At 44.5% G+C, this 24,411-nt stretch overlaps 2 protein-coding genes across 3 annotated transcripts in view; one reads left to right on the forward strand and one right to left on the reverse strand.

Moving 5' to 3' along the window:
* The window catches only part of glra1 (glycine receptor, alpha 1), a gene marked incomplete at its 5' end in the record, with an annotated part of 79,564 nt that overhangs the window by 25,551 nt on the left and 29,602 nt on the right, over positions 1-24,411 (reverse strand). The window contains one exon of one of the 2 annotated variants that reach the window (XM_079268664.1): positions 3,070-3,353. In XM_079268664.1, the coding sequence (XP_079124790.1) occupies positions 3,070-3,353 (284 nt within the window). The remainder of the gene's footprint in view (positions 1-3,069; positions 3,354-24,411) is intronic. The other variant, XM_079268665.1, reaches the window with a different exon arrangement.
* The window catches only part of LOC306777570 (uncharacterized protein), a gene marked incomplete at its 3' end in the record, with an annotated part of 15,433 nt that continues 1,662 nt past the window's right edge, over positions 10,641-24,411 (forward strand). The window contains exons 1-2 of the mRNA XM_079268733.1: positions 10,641-11,614; positions 14,696-17,083. Of these exons, the coding sequence (XP_079124859.1) occupies positions 14,707-17,083 (2,377 nt within the window). The 5' untranslated portion in view covers positions 10,641-11,614; positions 14,696-14,706. The remainder of the gene's footprint in view (positions 11,615-14,695; positions 17,084-24,411) is intronic.

Consider the following 24,411-nt stretch of genomic DNA (forward strand, 5'->3'; position numbering starts at 1 on the left):
GCAGTCTGTAAAATGTCAATAATTATAAGGGGGGGGGGGCAGATGAACTGGTATAATGCTGTTAATTTGTTAAAATAATTGATAGTTGCACGATATCATAATCAATTCAGCACTAATCTCCATAAGAGCTTTGCAATAACTCCAGACTATGATTTCCCCCTCAAACATATGAGAAAACAATCTCAGCACAAGCTGCATCCAGCAGCTGTTTCTGGAGCGGTCACATCACATGGTCCTATTGTACGAAGACATTATGAAACTCAGTCTATAAGCCAACATGGATGACTGATGATGCTTCAAGTCCCTCGAACAAGGAGGGACTTGTGTGCTTCTGAACCATGTGATACGACTGAAAGCTCCAGCACATCTTCTTTTCTTTGAATCTTGAATCACCAAATATTCTCGACTGTCCATCTTTAATAAATCGTTTTGTAACAGGCAACTTGAAATCTGATGAATCAGATTTTCGGACACAGACTGACACTGTTTCCCACGATGCACTAAGTGCGTAATCGGTTGCTTCGTGACTTGTTTTAATCAGAGAGCTCGTTATCTGTCAGACGGCTTTGAAGGTTATTTTCAGATTAACAAGTTTTTAACCACCACTGTCATCACAATCGCTAAGTCACTGAACATGAAGTCTCTCTAGGAAAACCTAAACATACATATTATTAAAAACAGCTCCCAGTTTGTGCAGAGTCGCAGCTGTCAGCAGGTTGTCACGAGGAGCAGGAGGTGATTCGGCTGCACACACTCCGTCCTCCTGTTCCGCTCTAACAGGACACACACACACACACACACACACACACACACACACACACACACACACGCCCAGTCGGCATGATGTACAACACTTTGCCGCGTCTGCACATAGTCGTCTGACAGGATGCTGAATATGTATTACACTCTCGACGCAGCCTCCACAGATGTCCCACTTTCTCAGCAGGAAGGTTCAGCTCTAAATGCCAAATGCTGACCAAAAAAAATAACCCTGTCCTGCTTTGTACTCCGACCCTGCAGGCGATTCTGTTCTTCTGTTCCACCAGAAGTAGAACTCACACAGGACCGATGCTGAATTTCATGAACTCCTCAATGACTCTAAGGACGACACTACGGGATCTTTCAACACGGTGACGAATAAATTGAATGTGCTAAGGTTGGAAAAGATAAAATAACACAAGTATTCGTTTTGTTGGACTTTCTACAAACAAGCAAACATATTCTTTAATCTAAAGAAATGTGCAGACATCCAATCCACTTAACATCTGCCAGAAATATGACTCGATTCTTTATTACGTCTTTTTGGGGCTAATGATGTTTTGTGAGCACAGAACAAAGTTTTAATGGATACTTAGCTGTGGGCAACAGACCTGTTTTATTTTAGACTTTACAACATTTTGTCAAATTGGCACCATTAAGAGTACGATTTATAATGAGCTAGCAGCACTTCCTGTTTGCAGTGGAATCAAAGCTGTGCTGACGTTTATCACTGCATTACTTTGATGCAAAAGAACAAAATAACTGAAAGGACACTGGGGACGTAATGTGAGTCCACGTAAATCTAAAAAGGTATGACTCCAATAACACGTACGACGTTTGATGTAAATTGTGTCAATAAAGCAAAATAAAGTAAATCCATTTCCTCTGTTAGCTTCGCTGTGCTAACTTCCTATTGTTCTTCTAATGGATTAACATAAGAATCCATTATAATTAACATATTAAAACATATCTGTAAAATAACTTTTCCTGTATCGTGTGTATTTTATGTTTAAAATTAAAGTCGAAACTATGGGACACATATGAGATATTTTTGAGTCCTAATCAGCAAGAACACATTTTATAAAAGTGTCTTCCAAAAGCATGACGATGTCCACTGCACATATCCTCATGTGATTTACCACCATGCTACGTTTTGTTTTGTCTTTATTTTAGAGAAAACTGACTTCTATTCCCCCCAAAACACATGATGCATTTTGCACAAGAAGTCTTGAAAGTAAAGAATAATGAATATTCCTTTTGATACCACGCCCCACGAGCACAAATGGGATTTGATATGAGCTCAGAGCAAACCCTGCATTCCCTGTTGACGTACAGCAGGAGATCTGACACCGTGGGAATCTGATCGTCCAATCTCAAAGAGTTCACTCTCATCTCGGAGGCGACGCGGCCATCGCTCACCGCTCCGCTGTCGAGCGATAAACATTGAGAACAGAGTAAACAACATTTACAAGACCCACTTTCTCCGTCTCTCCTCTGGACGCGTTAATATCCCGCCGCCGAGATCCAGCTGATCGCCGGAGGGTTCGTTCTGACGTTGTCAAGTTAACAAATGCGAGCAGCAGAAGCGGAGCGCAGGGTTCACCCCTTTGCTCTGACGATATCTATAAAAGGGCCAATCTCACTCCTCTTCAGGCCGGACATGAAGGTGAGAACTGAGGTTGATAACGGATTGGACTCGCTGCTGGAATACTAACAGGCTGAGTAGATTACCATGGCGGCTGCGTCTCTTTCTCATTCGCCCCGGAGCTGAGGCCATAAAAGCGAGGAGGAGGAGGAGGAGGAGGAGGAGGCACTGGCGGGCTAAAAGGTTTTGTCGGCTGAAGGCGGCTATAACTCTGAGAGCCTTGAATGGGGTGTCTCGGAGATACATAAGAAAAAAGGAGGGACGAAGTGGAGCTCTGGAGAAAATAAAAACCTCCAACGTTGACGCAATAAGAGCAGTCTGAAGCAGAAGATGAAGGTCTTTGGAATGCAATAAACAGCAAGTCAGAGCAGTCACCTTCTATCTTCAATCATAGCTTCATAACTGATTGTTTCAATCTAACCTCCAGATGCATTCCCTTCCTCCTTCCTCTCTGCGACTCTAAACTTTTACATTCCGGTTATATCTCTTCTAAATGATCATTGAACAGCTTTAGTCCACCAGCGTCGCGGCACTAAGCGTTTCACAGCGGCTGTAAGTTAATTCTATGCACTGTTAATGAGATAGTCTGGATGTGAGCAGGAGATTGTTACGGTGTGTCCACGCCGCAGTATTCACTCTCATAATCAACACTGTCCTCCACTCACCGTATGCTGTACAGCACGTTGCCGTTTTTAGAGATGCGTAGCAGCTTGTTGTCGGTGGTGACCTCGTGGAAGTTGGCCCCCTTCTCGTTGGCGAAGAACAAATCGGGTTTCCAGATGGATTCCAACATCGAGGGGTCGAGGTCCAGCGAGTCCTCGGGGTACTCGCTGTAGGCCAGCCGAGGGTCGTTCCACTGCTGTCTCAGGAAGATGTTCACTCGGTAGTCCTGAGAGGAGACGCAGAGGACAGACCACGTCAAGATGTTACAGCTACATCTGTTCGCTGGCTAACGGAAGGGTGGTTGAGAGCCCAGAAACAAATCACACATTGTGACTCATTACAGAGAAGAAGAAACAATCAGGAATATTTCTACACGCACAGGAGCAGGGAAAGGACCAGAATGCAATGCAGCAGCCACATGGGCGCCTATCAAAACAAAAAGGGATCTATCAGGAGAAGTCTTATTTCGGTTCATTTAGGATGTAATTCAGTATTTCACGATCTTTTCCGAGTTCCCTGTGAGGAAATACAGGATGCATGTAACGAGCAGAAATCACAAAATAAAGAGTATCTCTTCGTAAGGTATCCTAGGAACTGTTGTACGAGGATACGTCGATGTATTTCATAGTTTGTCAAGATGACTTGCAAAGCTACGCAACCGGACAGATATTCAGAATGATATTGGAGGAAAAGAAAAAGAGAAAGGCTCTCATGGAGGGTCACTGCACCGCTGACTCGAGATGGCGTATCTCCACACGGGAGAGTGGATCGACCGATACCGGCAGATGGAGAGATGGAGAGATGGACAGGATTGCGCGGTTGGATGAGCAGGTGGTTATGGGTCGTCCTCCATATGTCATTTTCTCCTTCATGCGCATGTCGGAGATTTTACTGAGCCACATGCGATCTTTTTTCACGCCTATGAGCCGCTGCGCAGCCTCAGATCCTCCTCGGCCTTTTAGCTCTCTGTTCTCGTTTCTCTACTCTTTCTTGAAGGCTTGTGTGGTTTGATTGATGAAGCACTTTTATTAAGCAAAACAAAAAAGTAAAAACCACACAGAAAAAAGGGAAGTTGGCAGAAATAGAGGGATACGCAGACAGGCAGGCGGATGTGTGGAGAGTTGGCCTGGTACGAAGCTGGAGGGCAGCTGAAGGCCATCGGGCTGCTGCTCCCGCTTCAGTCTTAACAGCGAGATGGAGAGATAGAGTGGGAGGACAGTCGGAGGGACAGATAGACAGGAGATAGAAGGCTGGTTCTCAAAGACACAAGTCACAGAGCCTTCAAAGAACAGAGCTGTTTTAACAATGAGGAGGATGGATTTCTGAGGCACAGCGGATACTATCAGTCAGCTGCAGAACAACAGTGTGTGGCTGTTGTTTCTTGTTTTTGGGCAATCTCACGTCCTTCCTCATTGACGAACGCCATCCTACTTTCTTGTATGAGGGGAGGAATCCTTGGTGCTGTTTGCAAACCATTGACCACAGACTATATAAGAAGTGAGCGTAGTCACCCATTGGTTTGTGGACTGCTGTTATAAAGCCTCGAGTTCGACGCTTTGCCCGTCGCCATCTTGACTTTTTGCAACCAGTGAACGGAAATTACCATATTTGGAATGTCGAGGAGTGACGTAGAGGCGTTTCATGTTTTATGTCACCTGAAGGCCACCGTAGTTCTTCACATGCTTGTGAAACTGTGGTCGCGTAAGATACAGAGTGTAAAGCCGCCGTCTGACTTCTGTTGCTAGTTACTATTCAGTAAGGATGACCTCTGAGTGAGGAGAACGGCATCACTTTTTGACTTTACTGATCCAAATCAAAGATCCAGAGTTCAGTCTCGGATTTGAAAGGTTTCATCCAGATGGAATCTGAGTCGATGGAGGTTAAATCCAGACTGTAGCGCAGTGATGAACTTCCACCATGCGGCTATAAAACCTCCAGCCTCCACTCTTTAACTGAAAGATCGATACATCTACAGGTCTGCCAAGCTGCATTATGATGAGTATGGATGAGATCACGTTGCTCGCGGACTCGTCCTCCAGCAGAAGTCATGTGTTTTGGGGGAGTGGCTTTGGAGGAAGGCCTGACGGGAGGGGCTGGGATTTATTCAGTTGGATACTTTCAAAATATGCTACAATATGCTTATATTGCTGTGAAAGCAATGCATTCTGGGAGTCACAATGCTTGCTGCCATGATCCGAACGATCAAGTGTTTCTTTTCACAGTAATTTACTGCTTACTGCTGGCAAATTACTGTACATGTTGATGACAATAAGTGACTGTTTTTGTCTCATACAGTTGAAATTGTAGTTTTCTGTTGGTGTAACATTCTGTAATTTTTTAAATATTACAACGTATTACTGTATGCTTTGTTTACAGTGAGATGCTTTATTCTTGTGAAACTTAAGATATTCCGTAAATGTTGTTGCTGCCAGTATTTCACTGTCATATTCACAGTAAAATGTGTTACAGTGGTCAAAGAGGCCTACTCCAGCTTTAAATGATGATAGATGATAAAGAACACTATATAACACCTTGACAGTCAGTCCCAAAACTGCAACAGGTCACCCAAGGACAGGGAAGTGTTTCAACAAAAGACTAAAGGCATCATTTTTCAAGCGGTAGCAGACATTGTGTGTGCTCCCCCATCATCCCTTCCAATGGTTGCTTTGAGGGTCAGAACTTGGAATTAAGGGCTGTTTCCAGGTATACAATATTAACTGTTGCTCCCTCAGAGCTTTATTGTAAAACCTCCGCCGTCTGATCTCCATTCCCCGCTTCACAATCTGAGATGGAGTGTCTATATTCAGCATGGTGTGGCATTTAGCTCGTCCCTACATTCCTCGTAATTGTCAATTATTCTCAGAGCATGGAGCTCGGACACTTCGGCCAGGCTGGAGCCATCATTAGACTGCCTGGCATAGCAGAAAAACATTGCGGGGGCGATGCACGGCCATGCCAGCAGCCCCAGCGGGTGGCATTTACAGGAGCAATCAGCCACAGGGCTGCATGTGTGTGTGTGTGAAGCAGTCACATGGCAATCAACTTCAGTGAGACCCATTCGCCGTTCATCACTATGTATTCGACTGAATATCTCACATGACACAAATGAGCTCGACCTTTCCGGGAAGGAGTCGCCATTCCTTCTGCTGGAGAATATGATAAAGAAACTGAAATGGTGCAGAGATGAGGAGCGTCTGTCGATGGAGAGACGAGGGGATACGTAACGTAATGTAACAACGTAACGTAACAACGTAACGTAACAACGTAACGTAACAACGTAACGTAACAACGTAACAATGTAACGTAATAATGTAACAATGTAAAGTAATAATGTAACAATGTAACGTAATAACGTAACAATGTAATAACGTAACAATGTAATAACGTAACAATGTAACAACGTAACGTAACAATGTAACAACGTACCATAACAACGTAACGTAACAATGTAACAACGTAACAATGTAACAATGTAACAACGTAACAACGTAACAATGTAACAACGTAACAATGTAACAATGTAACACTGTAACGTAACAACGTAACAACGTAACGTAACGTAACAACGTAACGTAACACCGTAAAGTAACACCATAACGTAACACCGTAACGTAACACCGTAACGTAACAACGTAACGTAACAATGTAATGTAACAACTTAACAAGGTAACTTAACAACGTAATAGAAAACCGTAACGTAACAGCGTAACATAACAGCGTAACGTAACAGCGTAACGCAACAGCGTAACGCAACAGCGTAACGCAACAGCGTAACGCAACAGCGTAACGCAACAGCGTAACGTAACAATGTAACAATGTACCGTAACAAGGTAACGTAACAGCGTAACGTAACAGCGTAACGTAACAGCGTAACGTAACAGCGTAACGTAACAGCTTAACGTAACAGCGTAACGTAACAGCGTAACGTAACAGCGTAACGTAACAGCGTAACGTAACAGCGTGTATGATCAGAAATGATCATACACACATTTATCTCTTCACGCATTGACTACTGTAACTCACTTTTCACATCACTCAGTGTATCTGCTCTTAACCGTCTGCAGGTCATCCAAAACGCTGCCGCCAGATTACTCACCAGGACAAATCGACAGTCTCACATTACCCCCGTACTCCGATCTCTCCACTGGCTTCCTGTAGCATCTAGGATACACTTTAAAATTCTCACCATCACTTACAGAGCACTTCACGGTCAGGCTCCGTCTTATGTAGCTGATCTACTTCGCCCCTATTCACCCGCCCGCACTCTCAGGTCAAACGCTCTAGGTCTTCTGTCCCACGCACACAATGTAAGAGCCGTGGTGACCGAGCCTTTGAGGCAGTGGCCCAGAGGCTCTGGAATGCTCTGCCTGCAACGCTGCGCCTCGCAGATACTGTGAATACTTTTAAAAGCCAGCTAAAAACCCACCTGTTTAGGCTGGTGTTTGTGTAAAAGTAAACCCATGTCCTAAACCTGCTCTTAAAATATGTTTTACATTTTTATTTTATTTTTTATTTTATTCTTTAATTTTTTAATTTTCTCTGTGTAGATAATTTATTGACCCTTGGGTCACATTGTGTTTTTTATGCTTTTAAATGTCTGCTCTGTTAAGCACTTTGTGATACTACTGTCTGTGAAAAGCGCCATATAAATAAAATTCATTCATTCATTCATAAAGAGTGCAAAAACGGTCACTCCATAAACTACATCAGCTGCTCTAACTGAATGCAAAAACACCCACATTCAACACGACCCCTAGTTTGTCTGTTGAACACATTGATATTTTATTTTGAAAAATCCCTTGGAAGCCAATTGTTTGCCAACAGATTGTTTCATGGGAGAACTGCTCATCTTGTGGATGTCATCCAGCCCATAAAACGTCAGTTTCATGGGTCAGAGGCTCCTCATGGCTGCAGATGGATGCACATCTAGTGCAATAAACTGAGAGGGGCGATGGACGGTGCAGCACACTTGGATTCAAATGAGGGGGAAGTAAGCTGCGGTTGCAAATAAATGATATCAGGGAATGAGTGAATGGATGGACATGTTGATGCTGACGCGGCTTTCTACTGAACGCCTCCTGAGGACGGAGGGAAAGAGCTGCAGGACGTCTGTAGGTTCACACTCATGGTTTAATATCCTGACATAAGGCCGTTGGACCGTTCAGTGCTGCCCAGACATTTTCTGATCCACCACCGCCGCGCTGCTATGAAACCATTAACAGAGGAAACGCTGTACTTACACAATTCCGCACTCATTTCAGCATATATTAAACTCAGGCAGTAAACCACGCATGAAAGACTGCAATCTTCTTCCCCCTCTTCTTCTTCCTCCTCCTCCTCCAACAACAACAAGAAGAAAAACTAGAGAACCAGCGGCGGCAATATTCTAATTCCACACCTGTCATAACATCCTGCCGGCTCCCTGGATGCCGCTCAGGTAGGGAGGAGAGGTAGGAGGTTACGGAGGCTCGCACATTATGGCAGCACATCTGCTCAGCTCAGACAACATCGCGTTGAGAGAGAAAGATGCTGTTTTTACTGTGTGGCCTCAAAATAAGCTCAGACACCAGCAGCAGCAGCAGCAGCACCAGCAGCAGCAGCACCACCACCAGCAGCAGCAGCAGCACCACCAGCAGCAGCAGCACCAGCAGCAGCACCACCACCAGCACCAGCAGCAGCACCACCAGCACCAGCAGCAGCACCACCAGCAGCGTGGGATCAAAATCAATTTACGACGTCTCTCTGGATCCTGAGGTGATTTTGCTAAATGAGACGTTTGACCGTTTCCACACTGATGCAATTAAACCTGGTCTGCTACAGCTGCAATATGATGCAGAGTTTTGTATGAACAAAATAAAAAACCTGTTTCTCAAATGAAATCACACACTGAAGCTGCACGTCACCGATTCAACCAGTTTGACGAAACGACATTTATGTGTCATCAAGACAAATTGCAGCAATTAAACACCCAGAAAGAAGGGTGGTGTTCTGCTCTCAGACCAGAATTGTGAGACTAAAATAGTGCCGGGTTAAGAGTGCTGACTGTGTACAGCTGCAGATATGCAGCGCAGATATAATGAAGTCCATGCTTACTTTCAAATAAAGGTCAAATTATGCAATAATTGACACTCGCATGGCAGAATTATTGTCTACTTTTTCTTTCTCTTGTTGGTTGAGCCTTGAACGACCATTAAAGCTGCAAACATACAGCTTTGCAGTGACTATCTATAGAAAGAGGAGGTAGAAGAGAAGAAGAAACAGGACAACAATGGTTTTCGCAACCAAAACCTTTGGTGAGTTTTAGGCAAATAAAACTGTAAGATCAGGGGAAGATTAAGGTTCACGGCTAAATGAAGCTCAAGCTGGCTCATACGTTTATTCTGTTTTATCTTTCTGCGGTCTCTGCCGCCGCAGCCTTTACAAACTGCCCACATTCAAATGAATGTCCAACCAGGAAGTAGGACGGGATGGACGAATGAGTCAAACAAACACAAGACGTTCACACAGGAGACCGCTGTTTGTGTCCCGTGTGAAACTAAAAGTCAATGTCAACTTATCTTAACACCGTTCTTACATACAAAATTAAACTTAGCCTACATACATAAATTCAGTTAATTTAACATAAGTTCAACTTTTTTCCAAGTACTTTTGTTGCCCAAACAAGTTGTTTTGTTTCAATTCACAACATTAACCACAAGTTTAAAAGTGAAACCGTTTCACAACATGCAGGTAGGTTTGGTTTGGCCCGTCTGAAGCATTAGAATAGTAGTGATTATGACTGACAACGGCCATTAGAAGGGCTGATAACATTCAAAATGGGTGTTCCTTTAAGGGAACAGCGATAGATGGGGAGGAGAGAATGAGTGACAGCTATAGAGAGAGAGAGAGAGAGAGAGAGAGGGGGAGAGAGAGAGAGAGAGAGAGAGAGAGCGCTGGCAATCATACTCATAAGAAACAGTGTAAACCTGTTCATAGAGAGAGAGAGAGAGAGCGAGAGAGAGAGCGAGAGAGAGAGAGAGAGAGAGAGAGAGAGAGAGAGAGAGGGGTGACAAAGGGAAATATGGTGATTGAGGTTTTGTGTGAAGGATAGCGAGTCTGAGAGCTTTGTGGTGAAAGAGGTACAATGTATTCTGTAAATATTCTACCAACTCTCATTTATTATACATCTTTAAGTGAATTATTGAGTTGGAATCAGAGAATGTTATTGTTAAATACCGAAGTAAGAACAAGATAATACAGGCTGTAGTCAAATCTTTCTAAATGTAAATCTTTCACGATCATATCAAGTGTCTTCAGCCTGTCAGTCAACATGAACATTACATCAATCGGATTCAGGACTTATTCAAAGAGATTTCAGCAGAATAAGAGCTTTATGTGTTTGTCCTCCTTTTTCTTTTTATTAGTATTTGATGTATTTTCAATTCTTTACAAAGAATACTGCAGTGGATATAAATGTCTTATTCCTGTCACTTTGATCGACATGTGATATGAGTGTGTGTGTGTGTAAGGAAGAGAAAGAGTGAGCGAGCGGGGAGAGCGCTGAAACAGGAATAAAGCCGTGTACCACTGTTGATAAAATTAGCATATATACAGTTTTAATCAGCAATTAGCTCATATACAGCTTAATCAACAGCTAGTTTATATGCAGCTTTAAGTAGCAACTAGCTTATATACAGTTTATTCAACAGCTAGCTTATATACAGCTTAATCAGCAACTAGCTTATATATACAGTTTAATTAATCACTAGTATATTTGTAGTTTTAATAACCATTATCTTATGCAGCACTATTAACCACTTATACAGTGCTCACAACACAGCAAGGCCAGAGAGAAGCAGGTGAGAGGTTACTTATTTAACTGCGTCACATAAGAACAGGCAGCCATCTTTAGAGAAGATAAGGAAGACACAATAGACAGTGAGATTCAAGCGAGGGCCAACGCCCAGCTGAGCCCGGCTTTCTCCACACACTCTTTCCCAGGTCCTCTCGCCTCAAACTCTCACTCACACTGACGGAAACCAACGCCTATTGGGAGGGGCCAAAGGTGAATGGACATTCACGGCCTCCACCCAGGTGTCATAACGTACAAACGTGCCACGCCTGCATCTTTGACTTTGGCCAATGTGTAGCAAGGGGCGGACCCCATATATTAAGGATGATGCTGATGTGTTTAAGCGTGTCTTATGGTGGACCTCTGAGAGGGAAATCATTAGAGCCCATGCATGTTTAATTGTGTTGGCTGAATAACTTTGTTCGATAAATAAACCTATTGCTTTTGATTTAAACTATACGCCTCTGAGAGCTTCTGTTTCATTCTTAAACCTGCTCTAAAGTGTGAAAAACAGCTACAGCACATTTTTTCACAACAAAGTGGTGACCCCGACGTGATCTGATACGATACAGAGCTTCAGGTTAGAATGTTAACAGGCCTCTCCTTTTGATTCCAGATAACGGCGTAACACTCCCTTCGAGGCTGGGAACCCGATAATTGCCATCGGAGCGAAATTGCAGTCGGGGGGTCTGAGACGCACCGGTGCACATCTCAAGGTATGCAGAGACCTATTTAACTGAATTCTGCAACATTGTATTCATAGAAATATTCTAAAATGTGCTCAGACTGTCCGAACTGTAAGTATTTGCTTAGTATAGAATATGGTAAAGATTAAACACACAGCAACAGAGTTGTTATACAGCCATTTGGGGGTTTGTGAATATGTATGAATGTGCCCATCAGAAAACGTCAAATAACGGCGAGAAATGACGCATTTGTGATAGCGTAGATGTGAGGTGCTGTGAGCCGTGTAACGCATTTGCTCGCAGACACGCGCTCCACGCTGAACACTCAAATTCATGTTGCAAAAGGCGTGATTTCTAACGTACTTATGGGATGTTTTGGGCTACGAAGAAATTGCATAACATGACGGGGATATATGTATATGTCATTGATGTCATTGATAAACTGTATGGAGAAAACTGACTGCGGGATTCCCGTATTAAGAGCATCGAGTCTTCGGACATCAACTCGTGTGTAGCGATTCAGTAAAAAATAGTGTTACTCTGATTAGAGTTTCCTCGACGGAGTTTCTGGACGAGAGCACAGAAGTTGATTATATCGGTGTGTTGTTAATAACGGACGAGATTAATGAAAATGGCCAGAACGTGTACAGGTCCAGAGATGACCTAGGATAAAAAAGCAGTTAAATTGTATTATTTACGTTCTACCCTGATGGAGTAGTGGTTAAAATATCAGTCTTCGACGCGGTAGGTCCGGGATCAGCTCCCGGCTGTAACATTGTTTTTGACAAAAAGCAGCGGCCGTTGTGATGTATTAAAGAAGCAGAGCTCTTTGATATGTGTGTAAGATAGGGACAGAAATTATTATAATCTGACTGATTGTTTGCTGAAAAAGCATTTGTTTTTCATTTGTATCGTGGTCGAGAGATCAGCGGTACACAGTCTGTTTGATGAGATCGAGATAAAAGACAAATTGCTGTTACAATGCGTTTCTGATAAATGTGTGTCTAAAAAAAAAAAAAAAAAAAGAGTCAGTTCATCCGAAGGCCGTGCTTCTGACTGATTTACATTTAAAGAGACAGCCGTGTATGTTCTAATGTGTGTTCATTGTTTCACTGCATTTGTAAAAGTATTACTTACGTGCTAGACCGTATTTGTGAATTGTGCGCATTTCAAATTTGGTTTTAATTGGTGTTTACTGTGTTTGTTTGCTGAGAAGCAGTTGTCATTTGCGCAGGCGTCCAAGAGGTGTCTGTTTGTTTAGTTTGATAAAGTGGATTAGCTGTCACGGAATAGGGAAAGAATCCTTTATAATCTGACTGTTTTTTGGTTGCTAAAAAGCTGTTTGTCATTTGCGTTGTGATCGAACGATCAGTAGCGCTCCAGTCTGTTTGATGAGGTTGAGAAAAAAGCTTGCTGATGGAATGTGATGAGTGTGTAAAAAGAGCTGTACATCTCTTCTACAACTCCGTGTTTGTGACTGATTTATGCTTAAAGAGACGGCAGCGTGTGTTTTGATTATCTAGTAGGAATGCGGGTGACTCCGTGCTTGTGACTGATTTATGCTTATAGACACGGCAGCGTGTGTTTTGATTATCTAGTATGAATGCGGGTGACTATTTGCTGAGCTGTACGTTTTAACTTTTGTTTATTTGTTTGACTGTGTTTCTAAAGATATTCCTTTACCGCATTGGTGATCTCTGCGCATTTAAAAATGGCAGTGTGTTGCAATTTTGTTTGAATGAAAGTGCATGTTTGAAGCGTACATAACCACGGCTGTGTATGGATTCGATTTCGTTTAAATGAGTGCGATTATTAGGAGCATATATGTAAGCGCTGAGACCTGGTTCAGAGTTTATGCTGTTTCTGAGTTTCTTTGTGCGTTAGAGACAGCCAGCTGAGGCCGTGCTTGGTGTTTGAAAATGTTGGTGTGTTGTTTCAAAGGTTGGTGTCCAGAGTAGGGAAAACACACATTATACACGACTGTTACATTCACACACACACATAAATCACTAGAATATGCTGAGAGACAGCTGAGGGCTAATATAAGTGTCAGTTTTACTGGCATAGTTAAATTTATTGGAAAATTGTGTTCCTTAGGGATCGTTAGCAAAGTGTAATGCGGAAACACAGCAGTCCAGGAATGCTACCAGGAAGAAAAAAAAAAAAAAAAAAAAAAAGTTTTAAAAGCTAATACACAGCTTCTATTGTTCCAGCCAGACAGTCGCTAAAAGTATGAATATACAAGGTTAACAGCTGCTACAAATCTTCTATTCATTTAGTCAAGACTGGCGGTGGGAATATTAGGGAGGATTTGACTACTCCTGATAAAAAAATACAGACGCGGCCTTGATTTGTGTCTACTTACAAAGACAGTTACAAAGACAGTTAGCGGAAGATATTTAAAAAGGTGGGGGCAAGGTTAACACTCTCTCTCTGCCTTATAAAATATTTAGTTACAAGCCATTGCTTGAGTAATTAAAACATAGCATTTCACACCTAGCAGGGGTATATAGGCAGATTTGTAAATAATATATATTCATACACTGTTAAATAATATGCGTAATACTTGTAATGCTTATATGCGGAGTTGTGAGGTCACTGTATGAAGGTTTAAAACGCCGAGAGAAGCACTCCGTCATTCTCTCGTACAACAGAATAAAGATCAGTGACCTCTGCACGGTAATGCTTGCTAAAACCATAAGATTATGGCTGAAAATTGCCACATTAGTATAATGGACGAGCTTTTGTGTCCATTCACACAGAGACTTCGAAATAACTCTATAACTGTACTGTTTTCGTCCTCTTCACCATAAAGTGTTAATACTAAAATAGATCATCATTTCACACACACACATATTACAGAGAAAAGCAGGTTTTAAGACATGCAGCAGTGTGAATGACATTGATTTGAGTTCAACCAGACACCAGGAAACTTGGGAGGAGCGTTGGCTCCCTCTGCTGGTGCTTTTGAAAAAAAAAAAACATTTGTCCTGCATGTTGGCTTTTCTGTGGCCTATTCAAGAACTGCAACAGGAACAATGGACAGGAGTTTTGGCTCCATCGTGTGGACATTTGGGAATACTGATTTCAGACTCTCATTGCATGTTACAGAAACACCCATCATGGCGGAGAAATTCTCCTCTTATCTGAGCATCTTGGAGAATGCTGTCCAGGAACAGAGCAGGATTAATGGACGAAGCAAACTTTGGCCAGTGGAACAACACGCCTACCAACGATTGATAAAAAGATGGAAAGATAAAGCCATTTGGGATGGAGAACGGCTGAATTGTTCCCCTTCAGAAGAGATGGTACAACAGATGAACAGGGAAGTGATGAGACACTGTGAAGAGAAGAAGAACGAATGGCAGGACAGAAATCCAAGATATCTAAACATGGGAAAAAGAACAGCAAGAAACAACGCAGCTGCAGAAAAAGGCGTCTGGCCTTATCTTAAACGGTGCTTCGATTTTGATAACAACAGGATGGGCAGCAAGCTGATTCTCACTGGAATCGAGAAGAGATGGATGGAGCGGGTTGGCAAAGAGCCATGGAACGCAATGGAGCTGGATGCTGAAGCAGCACGTTCACCACTAGAGGCCGCCAAACACAGCGGAGGCATGTTTCCGGCCCTAACACCCTCATCCACTGCCCCTCCCTCATATGCCGACAACCCATTCACCCCTATCGACAATGACAAGCCCAAGCATGAACAAAGCAACCTGTATCCTGACCTGCCACCGCAACACAAAGACATGCATGAACATGAACAAAGCCAACTGCACCCGGATCTCCCACCTCCCCCTCCCGATTATGTGCCCACAAATAACCCTTTCATTCAGGCTCCAGTAAGACCAGTATCAAAGGGGTTCCTGAAAGGCATCTTCGCAGTAGATGAAGGAGAGCTGCAGATACCTGTCTCAGTAGAGGAAAAAGAGAGAAGAAAAAGAGCGAAGCAAGTTGAGAAGACTGTGGGATACCTGATGACTCAACTGAGCGCCCTAGGGCTGCGAAACACACCCGGACCTGAAACTACACCTACACTAATTGTCGACGCACACAATGAGCCACGCTTCGATGCTTTCGAATCGACTGCCCCACTCGAAACTCGGCACAGAGTGAGCAACTCAATCAGAGACCGTTACCAACACAGACAAGAAGACGAAACACAAGAGGATATTCAAATCCTGGAACAACAACTGGAGGAGCTCGAACAGCTGGAAAAAGCCCATGCAGCAACAGGCTATACGCCTTACATGGAGGCTAGTGGATATGCTATACCACAAGCGGACCTGTGGGTTCCTGGTACAGAGGAAGAGAAGGAGCTGATCGAACTAGCTGCACAGCCAGCCAACGAACACAAATGGCCACAAACACATGAAGTACAGAGGCTAACGCTAAATGGAAATTTCACCGGATATGCCACAGCCCCATCAACAACGCGCAGTGGACAACAATATGGGCCTAACTCACGTCAGATGCCACTCAGACCAGCTCCAACAGCTGCAGCCCCTCACCAGATGGCATTTATTCCCTTCTCTTTCATGGACATGTCAACACTGCTGACTGCCCTTCCTTCACTGTCCTCAGGAGCAGAGCCATGGCTAGAAGAGCTAGATAAATATACAAAGTCCCACAAACTGGCACTTGGTGACTACAGAGGCCTGCTGGCCAGAGCATCTGACCCACACACACTGAAAAAGCTTGAAGCCGTAGCAGGAACCACAAACGCGCCTGACCCCACGCCCATAGGCGGTGTCAGGCTGTTACTACATCAGGCCTTAAGAAGAGAGTACCCCACCCCAACAGACCACAGCCAAATGTCAACCTTCATGGCCAAGCCTGGGGAGCCTGCTGCAGATCTCCTAGCTCGCGCTGAGCAAGTATGGAGAACAACATTTAGAGAATCCCCAGATGCATCTCAGACATCAATGGCACTCTGGAGAAGCATGGTGACCAAAGGATTGCCTGCAAAGGTAAGAGAGGCGATTGAAAACACTGTGGCCATCGCCTCCTTCACTCAATCTGCATGGAGAGAACATGTACTGCATCACTATGATAAACACAGAACAGCTGCAGAAGCATCAGATGTGGAGCTCAAGGCACTGCAAGTGGCACTGATGAAGAGACAGCTGTCTGACCTGGACACGGCCCAAAAGATTGCAAAGGACAAAAAGAAGCAGATGGCTCAACTGGAACCACTAGCAGCACAAGTGGTCCCTGTAATGGTGCAGCAACCATGGCAACAAAACCAAAGAGGAGGACAAAGAGGAGGTGATCAAGGGGGTGGCCAAGGAGGCACTTTCTACTGCTACACCTGTGGAAAACCAGGCCACTACTCACGTAACTGTCACACACGTGACCTGTCACATCAACAAGGCCCAACACGTGGAAGAGGAAGAGGACCCAGAGGAAGAGGAAATTATCAGAGAGGAAGAGGAGGCTATCAGGATCCACGAAACCAGAATCAAGCTGGACAGCCATACCAGGCGCCACTAGGAGGCACTGAGCAATGGCCGCAAAATGATCCTAGCTCCGGAGAAAATGTCAACCAGGCACTACAAGCTCAGTGGGCGAATAACTATTATCCCTACTAGGACACCCCACAACCACCTGGCACCGGCATCATGAAATTTGGACTAGCAAGTGAGCCAACTCTCACTTGCACAATAAACGGACAGGCACACACATTTTTGGTGGACACAGGGGCAACATATTCCAGCCTCACGTCTCCACAGGTCCTGTCATCTAAATATGTGTCAGTGGTTGGGGTCTCAGGCGCGCCAGAACGCCAGTGGTGCACTAAACCTTTAAATGTCCAAATTGGAAGTCAACAATGGTCACACAGCTTCCTATCAGCGCCAAACTGCCCAGTAAACCTACTGGGCCGCGATCTGATGACTAAATTCGGTCTAACAATATGGCTAAACAACGAAGGGGTCCAAGTCTCACTGGACCCTCCCCCTGCAAGCACACTATCAATGCCTGTGCGAATACTATCTATGCCACAAACGTCCATTAATGTGGAATCATTGGATGAAGAAGTGTACTGGCTGAGATGTCTAGCCACAGGACCAAGCACACCAACAATTCAATTCTGGTTCAACATACACAGAGAACAGATCCAAAGACTGCATCCATATAAAACTCCTCTACCATATGTGCACTGCACTATGAATGTCACGGACGATCCAGACTGCCCATATGCTGAAGATTGGGACATCAATATGGCACACCTAACTCCACAAATAATATGTCATGATGTGTATTGTGGAAAAGAAGGCGTGGCAGCAGCAGTGATATTGGATGATTATCAGACCAAGTGGTATGGTCTCAGCAAAGAATCTGCTCCACACGTCACCCTAGCGGTTGGATTTGGACAAGAGGCCAGAGGACTCGGCCCCATGATTAAAAGAGCACATACTCTGTCATGGACACACACAGATACAGCAGGACTGCTGAAGGCAACAGAAGAAGATATGTGGCGATGGATCATCTCTACCAAAGAACACACACTACCTGAACATTTACCACTGCCACGCCATCATGGTAAACCATGCACTGACCATCCTGCAACTCAAGCTCTATTGGACGGCGTGCCTGCGAAACTATGGACGACTGGCCCTTATGATGTGGGAAAATTGGCAACGGTCAAACCTGTGAAGGTGACGCTGTTGGATCCATTTGCACCTCCTATCTGGCATCCACAGTACAAACTAAAGCCAGAACAAATCGCAGGCATCGCCCCGACCATTGCAGGTCTGCTACAAGCTGGAGTGTTGGTGAAAACTCGATCACCATACAATACAGCGATATTGCCAGTGCAGAAGGCCGGAAACAACACAGGCTGGCGGATGGTACAAGATTTTCGACCAATCAATGATGCCACACAACCGGCGTCATATCCAGTTCCAGATCCACATATTGCCTTAACAAATCTCAGCCCACAGCACTCATATTTCACAGTAATTGACCTCGCTAACGCCTTCTTCAGCATCCCTCTGGACAAAGACTCACAGACACTGTTTGCTTTCACATTCAACGACCAGCAATACACCTACTCTCGCCTGCCACAAGGCTTTCGTTGTTCTCCAGGTTTGTTCAACCATCATCTCAGACTACACTTGTCTGATATAGAGGTGCCGGATGGTGTCGTCCTCATACAATATGTGGATGACCTCCTGATTGCTGCCCCATCTTCTGCCACCTGCCTGGAGGCCACTGAGACTCTGCTGCTGCTGTTAGCCTCAAAAGGCTACAAAGTTAAGAAGACCAAGGTCCAAACATGTAGGAGACAAGTCACATTCCTGGGTCGCACTCTCTCATCTAGCGGCCTGGCTGTAAGCACAGCCCACAGAGACAGCATTCTCCATCATGACAGACCTATCACCGTGGGACATATGCTGTCATTCCTGGGTCTAACAGGCTACTCTCGTAGTCACATTCCAGACTACACTGACCTCACCACCTGTCTCAGAAGCCTGCTCAAGGAACCAGGAACTAGAAACACCTCTGCCCCACTGGTGTGGACACAAGACGCTGAAGACGCGTTCACCAAACTCAAACAGACTTTGTCACATGCCTCGGCTCTTCAAGCTCCAGACTATTTACTCCCTTTTCACCTAGATGTTTCTGAACAAAAAGGAGGGATGGTAAATGCAGTTTTGTATCAGAAAAAAGGGGGAGAAAGAGTGGTACTCATGTATCACTCATCAAAACTGGACCCAGTTGAAGTTGGCCAATCCACCTGTACAAGACACATGGCGGCAATTGCAAAGGCGATCGAGAAAACATCCCACATTGTCATGTGCCACCCTCTGAAAATCCACACACATCATGGTGTGGCTGCATTCCTCCTCAGCAAAGAATTCACATTCGGAGCTGCAAGAAAATCGAAAATTCAAAGAGAATGCACAAGACCACATATTGTCTATGAAACAGGAGGAATCAATATGGCGTCATCACTACAACAAGGGCAAGGAGATCAACCACACAGCTGTGAAGCAAGAGCAATCATTGAAAACAAACTAAGGCCAGACCTGGGAAATACACCAATCCCAGGAGCAGAAATGTGGTTATACACGGATGGATGTTGCTACAAAGGAGAAGACGGAAACACAGCATCCTATGCTGTGGTGAGACAATTCGAAGACATGGAACACACAATAGTAGCATCAGGTATCCTACCTCAACCAGCATCAGCACAACTGGCAGAAGTCGAAGCGCTCATACAAGCCTTGAAAATAGCAGAAGGAAAATCTGCAAACATCGTCACAGATTCTGCTTACGCACATGGAGCAGCTCACGTTGATGGGCCCATGTGGCGAAGAAGAGGATACACAACATCAATGGACGCACCCATCAAACACAAGAAGGAAATCATGGCACTGGTGGAAGCTATGAAGCTACCAAAAAGAGTGGCAATCATGAAATGCAAAGGACATGATGGCAAGGCAAAGACCAGAATAAGTGTGGGAAACGACAAGGCAGATGAAGCTGCTAAAGAAGTAGGAGGATACAGACCAAAACAGATGGTTCTGAAAATAGCCATACAAGAACCCGAAATCACTGAAGAAACACTGATTGAGATACAGAAGAAGGCTGGACCATACGAATGGTCTGAATGGCAAAGGAAAGGAGCAACAAAAGGAGAAAGTGGACTTTGGAGATCCCATGATGGCAGAGTGGTATCACCAGCAGAATTATGTGTCTCACTGATACCAGAGGCACATGGACCAACGCACGAAGGAAAGAAAGGAACATTACAAAGGGTGGAAGCACTGTGGTGGCACCCACGCATGGAAAGCATGGTGTCCCTCTTCTGCGACGAATGCACCACCTGTGGGGATCACAATGTGAAGAAACCGTACAAGACACCTATGGGCTCTTATCCTGTACCATCAGCCTGCTTCCAAGACATCAGCATAGACTTTACTGACATGGGACATGATAACAGAGTACAAGGAAAAAGATACATTTTGGTAATGGTTGACAGATTCTCAAAGTGGGTAGAGGCAATCCCAACTAAAAAAGAAGACGCACAGACAGTAATAAAGTGGCTGCAAACAGAACTAATACCTCGCTATGGTGTTCCTAGATGCATAAGGTCCGATAATGGTTCACATTTCAGTAATAAGCATTTGCAGGAAGTGGAAGCCAGACTAGGAATCAGACATAGATATGGATCAGTGTATCATCCACAGTCACAAGGACTGGTAGAGAGGGCAAATCAGACGCTAAAATCAAAAATAGCAAAGACATGTGCGGCATCAAAGCTGACATGGGTTGAAGCCTTACCATTAGCTCTAATGGCAATGAGGAGCGCACAAGGAAATGAGACGCATCTTTCACCACATGAGTTAATGACAGGGAGGCAAATGCCTGGTCCTCCAAGAGACAGTAGTCATATTCCTGCTTTAGATGTGCAGCAAGTTGAAATGAAGGCATATATGACTGCGTTAATCACTCTCACGGAGGCTCTCTCCAAACAGGTCCTGCGGACCAGTGCAGCTGACCAGGAGGAAGTGAAAAATCTCATCCGAGTGGGTGACTGGGTCAGGGTCAAAGTTCACAAGAGAAAGTGGACTGACCCCAGGTGGACAGGGCCGTACGAAGTGAAGGAGGTTACTTCACACTCGGTCCAGGTCATAGGTAAATCAGGAGCACCTTGGCACCACCTGTCACATTGTGCCCCAGCATCTGAGCGTTCCAGACCCTTAGCAGAGGTCCGAGGTGATCTGGCGCAAAATGGAGTGTGAGTGTAATCTGTTGGGGGAAACAGACATCCAGCCACAGGGGATTCATCCCACTCCAGGTACCTGGAAAGACATGGGGATAGGTAAAAGAACTGGGTGGGTCCTATTGGGTTTGGGTGTGGCATTTGTGATATTCTTGACTTTGGGATTGAAAATGGGGGACAAAACAGTGAACAAACCGACTAGCGGAAACTATGGCTGTCTGCCAGAGGCAGTGCAAAATCTGACAGGGTTTGAGAGTCATCCAAGCTGCAATCTGACAACAAGTGGCAAGGATGTGAACATGCAAAATCTGACAAGGTTTGAGAGTCATCCAAGCTTCAATCTGACAACAAGCGGCGAGGATGTGAACAAAACTCAAAACGACCTCGAGAGAGGGAAGGTTAGGCAAAAAAGAGATGCCTCAGAACCGGCATACAAGCCACCACCAAAAGCGTGTCGTGCATATCTGACCTTAAACTATACCAAGGGGAGCAAAACCGTTTTTACTTTTGATTTGTGTGATGTGATTAACTGTGGAAGAAGTCCAAGAGCATGGAGAGGTCGTGCTGTGTATTTGTGTGCTGACAATGCCATAGTCAACAGATGTGAGAATTACGTGAACGTCCCGTCCACAGCGTTTTGTCGTTCCTGGGGGGCGGTAACTAAGCACACAGGGCGGTGGAAGCCAACAATGCGAGGGGAAAGTCCGAGAAGGACCTTATGGGACAAAATAGACTTCCAACGAGACTTTTCAGCAACAGCCAATCCCTTATCTCTGTCCCTGAACAACGTCACCAAAAGCAGCACAGGAAAAAACATAATATGGTTCGCCCTATTAGTGGACGTCCCAGGCAAAGACCCGAGAGTAGGAATTCAAATAAACATAATTCCGCACAGACAACCGCTACCACCAGACCCACCTACTGTCTTATCAGAAGACTTTTCTAAATGGACTCCCCAACAGGTGATCCAATTAGCTACAGGACAAGGAAGCGACAATGTATGGTTAAATTGGATTGTTGATAATGCTATAAAAAACAAAATGAGTGGCTGTGTAGCTTGTGCTGCAGCTAGACCAGCTATGTTCACCGAACCAGCACCACTATATCCTGAATCTGACCCAACAGGATACGCGTGCATGACAAAAATGACTAAAATGGCTACTCCACCACATTGCACTACTCTGGCATCCATATTCCCACCGATAGACAACCAAACTGCAGTAGGTTATTTCAAAGCTTACAAAGGACTAGGATCCAGATATGTCTGTTACCATTTCACCAACGATAGAGCTCAAATCCACCTAGGTAGTGTGCCAGAAGACTGGTGCAACATGACACGACCAGGCTCAGAGATAGGTTCTTGGGCTAGGGGAGGGCTATTCTACTACTGTGGGGGTCTGCGCTTATTCACTAACATACCACCATCTACAATAGGAGTCTGTGCTATGGTGAGGCTGGCAATGCCACTTACCTTAGTGGGAGACAAAATAATACAGGACCAAAACAAAGTACAAAGCCTGACCCAACGCAGACGCAGACATATCTTAGCTAAAAGAGCAGCTGAAGCTGAGTTCAGCCTGGACAGAGGTCCAACTTACATAGATGCTATCGGAGTGCCCAGAGGAGTGCCTAATGAATACAAATTGGTAGACCAAATTGCAGCAGGTTTTGAGAGTGTCGCAAGTATTATTCCATGGATAACTGTGAATAAAAATGTTGATCGTATCAATTATGTGCATTACAATGTTCTTCGTTTGGCTAATCATACTAGGGATGCAATAGAGGGTCTGGCTGAGCAGCTGGCCCCTACTTCTTTGATTACTGTACAAAACAGAATGGCTTTGGACATGTTGCTTGCTGAAAAAGGAGGTGTTTGCTCAATGTTTGGAGACCTGTGTTGCACTGTCATCCCCAACAATACTGCGCCGGACGGTTCAGTCACAAAAGCACTGAATAGTCTGAGGGCACTGTCAAACGAAATGCAGGAAGCATCAGGTGTGAACAATCCATTTGGAGATTGGATGGAAAACATGTTTGGAAAATGGAAGCACCTGATCTTGTCAATAGCAGTGTCAGTGGGTGTGTTCATTGCAATATCGGTCTCATGTGGATGTTGTATAATACCCTGTATTCGTTCTTTGGTTGGCCGTCTCATCACCACTGCCCTCTCCAAGGAACCATTACCACCCCCTCCTTATGGCGCTTACCCAGTATGGGAAGAGCAGAACAGCCTGGTAGGGTCAGGAGAGGCAGAGGAAGACACCAGCGTGTGAACAGGGTAGGAAAGTAAAGAAAGTGACGTCCTTCAGACGTCAAGAGAGGGATTTGTTGATAAAATTAGCATATATACAGTTTTAATCAGCAATTAGCTCATATACAGCTTAATCAACAGCTAGTTTATATGCAGCTTTAAGTAGCAACTAGCTTATATACAGTTTATTCAACAGCTAGCTTATATACAGCTTAATCAGCAACTAGCTTATATATACAGTTTAATTAATCACTAGTATATTTGTAGTTTTAATAACCATTATCTTATGCAGCACTATTAACCACTTATACAGTGCTCACAACACAGCAAGGCCAGAGAGAAGCAGGTGAGAGGTTACTTATTTAACTGCGTCACATAAGAACAGGCAGCCATCTTTAGAGAAGATAAGGAAGACACAATAGACAGTGAGATTCAAGCGAGGGCCAACGCCCAGCTGAGCCCGGCTTTCTCCACACACTCTTTCCCAGGTCCTCTCGCCTCAAACTCTCACTCACACTGACGGAAACCAACGCCTATTGGGAGGGGCCAAAGGTGAATGGACATTCACGGCCTCCACCCAGGTGTCATAACGTACAAACGTGCCACGCCTGCATCTTTGACTTTGGCCAATGTGTAGCAAGGGGCGGACCCCATATATTAAGGATGATGCTGATGTGTTTAAGCGTGTCTTATGGTGGACCTCTGAGAGGGAAATCATTAGAGCCCATGCATGTTTAATTGTGTTGGCTGAATAACTTTGTTCGATAAATAAACCTATTGCTTTTGATTTAAACTATTTTCACAACACCAGCCACAACTTCTCAGACAGCGACTGGTTTT

The sequence above is a fragment of the Melanostigma gelatinosum genome (assembly GCF_949748355.1).
Source record: "Melanostigma gelatinosum genome assembly, chromosome: 5".
Lineage (NCBI taxonomy): Eukaryota > Metazoa > Chordata > Actinopteri > Perciformes > Zoarcidae > Melanostigma > Melanostigma gelatinosum.